This window comes from Lottia gigantea (genome assembly GCF_000327385.1).
Source record: "Lottia gigantea unplaced genomic scaffold LOTGIsca_24, whole genome shotgun sequence".
NCBI lineage: Eukaryota > Metazoa > Mollusca > Gastropoda > Lottiidae > Lottia > Lottia gigantea.
In genome coordinates this window covers 837,465-847,966 of record NW_008708707.1, presented here as the reverse complement: position 1 = coordinate 847,966, position 10,502 = coordinate 837,465, and the positions used below count along the sequence as shown (strand labels likewise).

General features: G+C 35.6%; 1 protein-coding gene across 1 annotated transcript; it reads right to left on the bottom strand.

Annotated features, from left to right (window-relative positions):
* Positions 1 to 680: 680 nt before the first annotated feature.
* Positions 681 to 9,374, bottom strand: LOTGIDRAFT_231908 (hypothetical protein). The gene is made up of 22 exons (XM_009055287.1): positions 9,365 to 9,374; positions 8,819 to 8,945; positions 8,474 to 8,578; positions 8,198 to 8,227; positions 7,869 to 8,030; positions 7,552 to 7,632; positions 7,081 to 7,283; positions 6,634 to 6,807; positions 6,128 to 6,214; positions 5,579 to 5,715; positions 5,275 to 5,368; positions 4,793 to 4,921; positions 4,609 to 4,707; positions 3,372 to 3,481; positions 2,986 to 3,044; positions 2,747 to 2,798; positions 2,451 to 2,518; positions 2,108 to 2,232; positions 1,934 to 1,999; positions 1,641 to 1,739; positions 1,166 to 1,242; positions 681 to 1,055 (listed from the first exon to the last, which is right to left on the bottom strand). Exons 2-22 carry the CDS (start codon positions 8,934 to 8,936, stop codon positions 956 to 958), a joined length of 2,175 nt encoding a protein of 724 aa, XP_009053535.1. The 5' UTR covers positions 8,937 to 8,945; positions 9,365 to 9,374; the 3' UTR covers positions 681 to 955.
* Between the last annotated feature and the right edge of the window lie 1,128 nt (positions 9,375 to 10,502).

Below are 10,502 nucleotides of genomic sequence, written 5' to 3'. Positions count from 1 at the left end.
ATTGGATCTTTTGACTTCATCACCCAGTAGAGTCTTCTTGATTGAAATAATTCTTTTGACTTGATTGTCCGATAATCCAGTGAAACCCATGAAATATCTTCTTGGGTAGGAACCAGTTGGTAGACAGGATCTTTGCAAAACGAGCATGTAGACGGAGTCTTCAGAGAACCAGATGGTAGACAGGGTACTCAGAGAACGAGCCGGTAAACAGCATCTTCAGAGAAGCAGCTGGTAGACAGGGTGTCCAGAGAACTAACGGGTAAACAGGATCTTCAGTGAACCATCTGGTAAACGAGATCGTCAGAGAAGCAGCTGGTAAACAAGATCTTCAGAGAAGCAGCTGGTAAACAAGATCTTCAGAGAACTAGCTGGTAGAAAAGATCTTAAGAGGAGCAGCCGGTAGACAAGATAGTCTAGAATCTAATTTGATGGTACGGAGTAGTTGGTACTGGTAGACAGGAACTTCGGAGACCTAAGGACTTACTGGTAGGCAAGTTCCTCAAGTTTTTGGTGAGGACCAGCTGGTAGACTGGATCGTCAAGAATTCTAGTTTCTATCATTGTACATTATGGATGTTTCTTTGTCCATAAATCATTAATTAATCTTTTTGAAGTATATACTGCGCTATTTTAGACATATTTTCTTATATTTAGTATTATGTTGTAAATAAGACAAAATAAAAGTATAATTTTAATATTTAAGCCTTTCCCATCTATAACCAAGCAAAGTACTCTAATGTATATATGTATGTGGCGACTTTCTATTTTACAATCTTTTAGATCTGTACTTAAAATCACCAACGAAGCTTTTAAGAACAACAAGTTTTATCCCTGTACATCTTTGTGGTTAAGTCCGAAGTTGAATATATAACTTCATTGAAAATTTGGATTTAAAGACTTCGTCTAATGACCACCAAGTTAACTACTTAGGGGTCCGTAACATAGCTCTATGAATACTACCAAACACGACATTTCTGTTCTGGATTCATTCTGCTACCAGGTGTACATTGGTAAGCTGAACTGAAATCTTTACTATTAGACAGTGTTCCCATTACCCTAAAAAAGAAAAAAGATTTCCTCGTTACAATTGTATGTTATAAGATTCTAGGGGTTAACCTATTACTCCTTACCGGGGGCCCTATCTAATTAAGGGCAAAGGTACATACCTGAATTTACCCGGACTGTGAGTATCGGAAAGTATTTGGTCTTGAAGTGCTTCTGGTCTTTGAACTCCACAGAAACCCTTTAAAAGCAAGACAACAATTAAATAATATAACCCTCTAGTATCACGTCGCGTTTGGCTGAGTTTACTTATAACTTAATATCTACTTCATTTAACATCCCGGGGATATTATTTATAATAACCCTGACCTTTAAATGGATTACGTTTCAAGGTACATACAAATAAAAAGCAGAGCTCACTGGTCGCCAGTTAAATTAACCAAATTTGTGGCGACGAGTTGACAGATCGAACTTCTTGTATGGAAGTGTTGGACTTAAAACAACTTCGAGAGAGCGTTGGTTAACTCCGGTCACTAGCACATTGATACGTTCGAAATCACCATTTGAATGGCAATTAAGGATGTAGAATTGATACAGGTACTGCAGTTTAAAGTCTTACTTGCCTTCAAGTAAACTTACCTGAGCGACGTTAAGAAAGAAAAGTTGATAGTGGGTTAGATTTAATCCTGGTAAATGTTTAAAATCTTCTGGGTTTGTTTTTATAAGCTCCTTGTACGCCTATAATGCACATCAAATAAGGAAATAACAAGAATTTTAAGTCGATATTTCTGTACCACGATTTCAAATATTTTAAGATGTGTGCAATGAGGGAAATTTTGTCAGTCTGCAATCATGAGTATAATCATGAAATGCCAATAATTCCGGACTATTTTGGATTTTTGAAATTTACTTAAAATTTCGAACACACTTACCCCAAATGCTACATTAAGTCCTCCGTTATCGGCGATATTTTCACCTTGTGTATTCTCTCCCCTTATCTAAAATGAAAATTTGTAGTAAAGTTATCTTCATTGCGCTCCTCTGATAGTATTTTATTTTTATTATCAAAGCTGGTGACTGAGGAATATTTCAAGAAAAATACTTACATGATCATTACCAATAGTAAAATTAGAATACTGATCTATAATACATTGAGCTAGATCATTAAAATTATCTGAAGAGCTGTTCGTCCACCAAGATCTCAAATTTCCGTCTTTATCATATTGTCGTCCTGAAATTTCAGATGAATCAATGTGTGCTACATAAGCATACAAGTAAATCCAAATTTGCAAAGGGAATTGTATAAAATTTCACGAAAAGTAGTATTGGTTTGTCAAACATAAAGTATAAAGTTTAATAAAATGATATAAAATGGTAAAAATTGATGTATTGAGCTATATTTCTATATAATGGGACGCATAAATATGTAATACAATTATTGATAAGTACCTATATCGTCGAAGCCGTGAGTTATTTCATGCCCAATAATCAGACCAATTCCTCCATAGATTAACGATCTGAAAATGCAACTAATTGTTCATATACGATTCCTTTAGATGTTAATAAACCGATTAACCTCTTAAGGTAATTCTTATGAATATCAAGGCTCAAATTTCGACGGTGAGCTGTGAACACATTTACTGATTGGCTAAGTTTCTGAGACTAAAGTGTGATTGGTTACAAAAAATGGCGCACCTCTCTCCCTTTAATCTTATCATCTTAAACGTATACTCAATTAAACATACCGAGGGTAATCTTTTTCATAATATGGTGGCTGTAGAATCCCTGCTAGTATTTCTGAAACATTTAAATAATATACTTCAGACTGGACCGTAATATTCACAATTTCAACTTTGATTTAATTTTCAAATCTAATTTGAAAAACATGGATCAAAAATGCAAAATTCACCTTCGGCTTGCAATATTGCACTTTAAAATCAAAGAAGAGAGCGCGATGTGCGTCTCTTGAATTGAATGAACTTACTAATAGCGTTTTCTCGAGGATCATAACGAGCATTTACTTGGGCAGCCCCGTCAGACCACCTGAAAAAAGAAATTAAGCCATACAAAATGAGACCCAAAATAATATTGCTTCTCATACACAAATAACCACCCGATCGTGTCCGTTTTCTGTGTTAGTAGTATCTATGAACCAGCGAGTTTAGATTGTCACAAAGATGGTCATATCAATGCTCTCACTGGCTTAGTAATTCCTTATAGATTACGGTTCAAACGCTTGACAAGATATCATCCTTTACAGTGCTTCGGAAATACGAGAAATGACGTGAAGCAAAGTCACTGAACAAGAATGAATACGAATATTTTTATCTCATGCGATTTAAGAAAGAAAGAAAGAACGAAAGGCTATACTTCTTTTTATCAACGTGGTTCCAACGTTCAATTTTCTTAAAGTTGTCTTTTACGTCGTATTTTGTTTTATTGATAACATTTCTTAAAAAGTGATGTTCACTTATATCCTCCTAAAAAAGAGAAATGGCATTAAACCATCATCTGATTATCAGAAACAGATCATCGGGAATAGATCATCAGCAACAGATCATCGGGAATAGATCATCAGTAACAGATCATCAGCACCAGAACATCAGCACCAGATCATCAGTAACAAATCATCAGCAACAGATCATCAGTAACAAATCATCAGTACCAGATCATCAGTAACAGATCATCAGCACCAGATCATCAGTAACAAATCATCAGCAACAGATTATAAGTAACATATCATCAGCATCAGATAATCAGTAACAAATCATCAGCAACAGATTATAAGTAACATATCATCAGCATCAGATAATCAGCATCAGATCATCGGCAACAGATCATCAGCAACAAATCATCAACAACAAATCATCAGTAACAAATCACCAGTAACTACATTCACCAAACATCATTAGAAACAAGCATGATTATAGACATAATTTAATATTCAATTGTAGGAAGCGAGCTTTTACATCCATTACTAATCACCAACATCATTATTCATCGTCATCATCACCATCATTACACGAGAAAAAATAAGAGATAACAAATTCTATGGATTGAACATTGTGAAAAGATCCCTAGTTTAATGCGACCTTTTCTTATGTATTGTTCATCATGTAAGATAAAGATAAAGTGAACCGGCTCCGGACTAACATAATAATTAAATTACTAACTGTTTTGTGTTCTTCGTCCAATAGCGTATCATTTTTTATCCATTCAGGGTATGCGATCCTCTCCTTTATAGCTACTACCTAAATGTATAAGAGAATTGAGAAACTAAATTTCCCCCAAAGAGAGTTCAAACAACGTTTCACAAGATATCGTAATGGTTGATAATATCCAGTAGCAGAGTAACATCGGGTCTTATTGAAGTACTTTCTAAAAAGGAAATATTGCTATACTGAATTTGCCCCAGGGGGAATTCAATTTAGATAACTTACCTGTCAGTAAGTAATGTTACCAAATTGAAAATTACTATAAGGGCTGTCTGTGCGGTCTATCAAATCGATAAATCCACAGTTGGCAGACTTTTACCATGACAAATAACGGCCGTATGTATACCACTGTGTACTTTTGGCATTCGAAATGGTAGGCTTCACGAGCTTACCTTTTCTAAAGCCCGTTTCTTGGTAGCTTCGTCAATCCAGGAGGAATCAAGAAGGATTTCACTGAAAGAATCTTTGATATTCTGTATTAGATTCTCTGCCTGCAAAATAAAAGCCGAATTATGTATGAAATAAATCTAGCTCAAGCCCTACCCTCTCCCCTAAAAGTAATTAGGAACTACTCACATTTTTCTTGGCTTCTTCGTCAAAATAATGATCCACAAACATCCTACCAACTGATATAGGGAAGAGAGCGTTCGTGTATGATAGACAGGTCTTCCATCGTTCTCCTTCGTGTTGCTTTCCACTCATAATCTACAACGAAATAAAGTTCGACTCTTCACAGAGCACAAGTCTTCACTTAGCAAAAGACTCTACAGAGAACTACTCTTTACAGAGCCCCATTCTTTACAGACCCTCATTCTTTACAAAGCACTACTCTTTACAGAACCCCACTCTTAACAGAGCCCAACTCTTTACAGAGAACTACTCATCACATAGCCCCACTCTTTACAGAGCATTAGTCTTTGCAGAGCACTAGTCTTTATGGTATATAACATTTTTACAGAGTACTACGCTTATTAGAGCACGAATCTTAACAGAGCAAATGCTTTACAGAGAACTTCTCTCATTTCATAAACAACTCTTTACAGTAGCAATAATACTACCCTATAATAATCCTGGCCGAGCAGCCGATATTCTTCAGATAAAAACGGTATTGCTTCTAAGACAAATCTCGTCATCATATAATTAGTCAAGATTCTGGAAGGTAGAAAAATACAAAGATTTACTGAAAATATTTAAAGAGGGATTGTTTTATAAACTTCGTTTTCTTACAATTTTTACATGTATTTTTTTCTTTTTTCACAATACTTTCACCAAAATGTTTTAGATTATAATTGACTTTTCAAAATATACTCAAGAAGTCAATTGGTACACTCACTTTAAAATGGTGGAAATATATAAACTTACTCAACTGATGTGTTTTTCATCAGAGCTATAACACTGTTATTATACTCGGGCTGTCGAATTAAAACATGGCGTCCAGGTGTGATGAGCACATCGGCGATATCGTCAGGGAGATCGCAAAGATAACAGATCCAACACCACTGAAAAAAACAAAACAATGAAAAGTCATATTGATTCATGAATAAGGGTGCATAGAGACTATTAATGACGAAATTCTGGATCTGAGGTTATGTGTCTTGGTTGAATGAGTCGAGTCCTCTTGAAGGACCAAATGAAATAAACTTGAGTTTAATATTATATACTTTACTACTTGTGATTGGGCTAATGTGTACAGTGAGGGGAACTCTTTTTCGATTTCCAACTGTCAAAGGATCTATGAAGCACACAGGCTGTAGCTCAAGTGGCCCATACGAATAACTAGACGCAACAACTCTCGGTATTTTCCGTAAAGCTGGATCCATGTTGGACCGTTGGATAGGTATTATCCATATTATTTGCAGCAAAGTGAATGCGTCCCTTTAAAGATAGATTATCAGAAGGCAGTACACTTACCCCCGTTGTTACGTCCATGATAGAACTAATCTTAACCTTGTTGTATAACTTATTGGCATCTCTTCTTTCTGAATCTGGCACTGTTAACTATACAAAGAAAACATATCTATGGTCTTGAACTTTTTTTCTCACGGCATAAAGCGGTTAACCCAATAAATATGGAGCTATAGCAAGATTTGGAATAGAGCAAACCACTTTAATTGAAATAGGATTACAATTTCTTTTCTTTATCTTTGTCTCAATTGTAATCTAACACGTTTTGTACTACAGTCTCGTTCTAATGACGTTATTATTAACCAATCAAACCGTGTACTGGGTCTGCTTCTTGAATTGTGGTATATCGAAACCTAATGTAGAGCAATATGACAGTCTCTTGTGGTTTAACTCATAATTACTCTCGATAATTATTGTCACCAGAGTTGGAAGAGGTAAATTAGTTTTGAGCACACAAAACGGTACATCAATTCGCTTATGTTGCTCATCTAAGATGTTGGATGGGTGCTTACGTTGGCCACTTGTATTTCAAAATCTATGACGTCACTAATTGCAGCTTCTGGGTCGATGGCACCAAACTTCTTAGCCACCTTAACAGCAAATTCTTCATAGGCTTTCACATGAATATCGTCTCGCCCGTTGAGATAATAATCCCTCGACCCCATAAACAATTCTGCTTGATCTACCTGAAGTGTCGGAAAGATGGAATAAGATACGAAAATTCCTAGAACTCAAGAACAGGTTTTTGTTAGTGCTTTGAAAAAACGTGTTTATATCGACAATGCTATACATGCATAATACGAAAGTTTCATGGTCGGCATCTCGATAGCATTTACCGACATATAAGAAGGTATTTGAGTAAGTTGAAAGAGTTGGTTTATATCATTGCTTTTATAGTCGAGAATTTTTTAGAAGCGATTATCATAAAGTTTTGTGGTCGACATCACAAAAATACTTACTGACAGGATGTAATGATCGGTATCGTTATCATCAGGCTGAACAATTGTCTTAAAGATATAGTTACTGCCTACTTGGACGTATCGCACAAAACGACGTTCAACGTAGTAATTCGTATCGTTCCAGTAAGGGTCCAATAAAGGCCATCCACCCAAATGATCCATCAACCCTTCAAGTTCTTGTAAACTGTTGGCTTCTATAGAACCTAAATTTCAAACAAATTTTAAGGAGATATTGTTAGAATTAACTGTTAAATGGATTTGGAAGTGCTCCATCTTGATTTCCTGTCCAACACCTGTGCTACTTGTAATTCCAGATCAGGTTACGACGTCATTATCTCAAAAACCATTTGGCCTGAAGCGTTCTAGAGACCCATTTTTCTTCTGAAAATTGTTCACTGCAAATACATTTCTTATCACCTCTTCTCGAATAAGAGCTCAGTAAAAATTACAAAATATGACCAAGGCACTTACTTTCATTCATACAGGAGTGGTAAAAGACTTTAGTGTTTCTGATAGCTTTACTATGAAATACATCATTATTTTCTAGCAAAACTGAAACAGTTTGAGATTTTCTTGATTGATTAGCTGTAGTGTTATAAATAATATATGTATTGTATATGTATTCAGTTAAAGTGGGTTTCTGGGTTTTTTTTTTCATTTACTGGGACAATGAATATTCCTCTAAGTTTCGTGCCGCTGATAACATTTCCTAATCCATACTATAAGTGATTCCCTGTGCCAAATTTTACTTCCGGTTCTGGTGGTTATCCATGAAATCAAGCACTTACGTTTCAGTTTGGTCTTAATATCATCTTTGATTACGTCTGGTCGTTCCAACTGAACTCTGTCGGGTGGTATAATGTGGTCTTGGTTCCAATTTCCACAGGCGTATTGGTAGAAATCGTCACATGGATCTACGGTTGCGTCCATTGCATTGAGTAAAGCTGCCGCTGAAACAATTCCCAAAACATGTCTTCATCATGGACTTCGTTCTTTATTTCTCTTACATGTGAACTTATACCAAATTGAGTTGGGATAACCAATTTTAAATAAATGGACTTAGTACACTGATAGTTAGCTGTCAATCGTTAAAAGAAATATTTAAAATTCAACTTACACGCTCGAGAACAAGCCTCCGTTAAGCAAACTACAGAAAAAAAAAGAAAATAGGATATTGAAGTGTTACGAGAGCTGATCACACCGCCTGATTCACCCAGTCGATACCTAGTTTGATTATATGCCGTCGTAAGACACATTCTGGTGCAAGTCAGTGGAGACAGTTGGGAAACTAGTATTCCAAGGATGTTTTGATTCTTGCAGAAATTGGTCACTTGTTTGTGGCGTGTCTTCATACATTGTCATTAAACTTTAAACTGTAAAATTCCCCATGTACCTTCTGGTATTGGCTTGGCAGTAGTTGAACCATCCGGTTTGATTGTGGTCTGGAAATCAACTTTTTGAAGTTCCACCCTGCTCTTTTCCGGCAATTCTGGAGGTGCTAAAAAAATAGCATTCGAAGATTTCAGTTTAAAAACATTATTAATATTATATCATTTTTTTCTTGAAAATTTTGAGTATAGATCCAAGGCCTTCAAGATCTTATTTTAAAAGAAGTTTTTTTTATATTTTTGATCTAACAACTTCAGTTCTAAAATGTCCTGAATTTAACAGATTCACGTCAACAAGATTTCACTTCTATGGAATATTAGTTCTAAACGACTAACTGATGTGTTCTCACCAGGTTCTTCATCTTTGGTATATTTGACCGCTACCCATGCTGATAAACCCACAGCGGTCAGTCCAAACACAGCAATAATAAACAGCAATCTTTTCGACCGCTTCGACCACTGTGCCATTCTTTATCCCTGAAAGATATTAACAACGACACGTCTTCCAGATGGTGTCTTCAGATTTTCGGTCTAGTAGTATATCTCTGTCTGTCATGAAGGTTAGAATCGATCCTGGCAAAGGTGGAGTATCATTACAACATGGTTGCTCCTTTTCAGTGATGAGGTAAGGGTACATGGCTTTCGGGTGATGTCGTTACTAACGATTCCATCGATTCCAAGCCACAGTTTGTTTGCATTGAAGATCCGTCGAATTATGATTAAAATGAGATAAAACTTTACACTGAATTGAATGATCCGTCCCCATTGGCATAATCGATAATTAATAACCCTTATTGCAGACTGCATAGGGTATCCTTGTCAGTACGCCACAACAAAGTAGGTTGTAAAATTCCATTCCATCGTAATCTCCAATATAATCATCACCAACTGCTTACCTATGTCAGGTATCCAAACTGATGATGGTAATATTTAATTGATAAAATATGAAATTATTATCTGCAAAGGTATCAAAAATTTTCACATACGTCGGTTGCATTCCAAAGTTACTAGGCCTCTCCTTCAAACAGATAGAACTTATCAGTTAACTGTCACATCTTCAAAGGCTAGAAAACCTTGATTTTTTTTCTAATTTCGTAATATCTCTGTTCACGCATTAAAACTCTGTTGCAAAATCTTTCATAATATGATATATGGCGACGATAAATGCCATACAGTGTGTAATGAACGAAATTTTCTACCCCTACAGTAGTATTAAGGACTACTCGATTTAAATATTAACTGTCTATGGATTTTTTTTCTAATTTCGTAATATCTCTGTTCACGCATTAAAACTCTGTTGCAAAATCTTTCAGAATATGATATATGGCAACGATAAATGCCATACAGTGTGCAATGAACGAAATTTTCTACCTCTACAGTAGTATTAAGGACTACTCGATTTAAATATTAACTGTCGATGGATCTTTTACCAGAACAATAATGGTCAGAAGCATATTCAATGTGTTTTTGGGAAGTTATTGGTTATTATTACGTGTTTCTAGAATATGAAAAGTTGCCTTTTCTGTTCCTATACAAATTTTCAGCCTCTTAACCTATGTATATTGCAATTGATAGACTGGCAAGTAGAGTTGCCAATTGATCAGTATATTTCACAAGACAATTCTTACAGTGTGTTCATGTTCTTCAGGCGTTGTTTATTTGTCCAAGATATACTATACATTCTTGTTTACAGGTTGTATTAATTAGTATGTATATGATTACCTCTGATTCTTAATTAACATAGCGGTAACATCAAAGGCACGGGTCGGTAAGATTAAAGGGGAAGTGTGCATACAGAATTCTACGAATCATAAGTATTATTCCAGTTGTTTAAAGAGATTCCGAAGTAGTATATTTTCTTGTACGTGGCATACGATAGCTTCTGTACCATTTCCTGTTCTATAGCCTGTGGTTCCTGTAATTGACCAGATCATGACGTCACTACTGCAATAACTATTTGGCTTTGTACGTTATGGACTGAAATATATGACTTTATACTGTAGAAAATAGGACGTAAAACTCCAATTAATATCA

Coding starts and splice junctions, on each gene's coding strand:
- LOTGIDRAFT_231908 (XM_009055287.1), bottom strand. CDS start 8,936: ATGGCACAGTGGTCGAAGCGGTCGAAAAGATTGCTGTTTATTATTGCT. Junction 7,284..7,551: donor CCACTCCTGTATGAATGAAA/GTAAGTGCCTTG, acceptor TTTGAAATTTAG/GTTCTATAGAAGCCAACAGT. Junction 2,000..2,107: donor TTACTATTGGTAATGATCAT/GTAAGTATTTTT, acceptor TTTTCATTTTAG/ATAAGGGGAGAGAATACACA.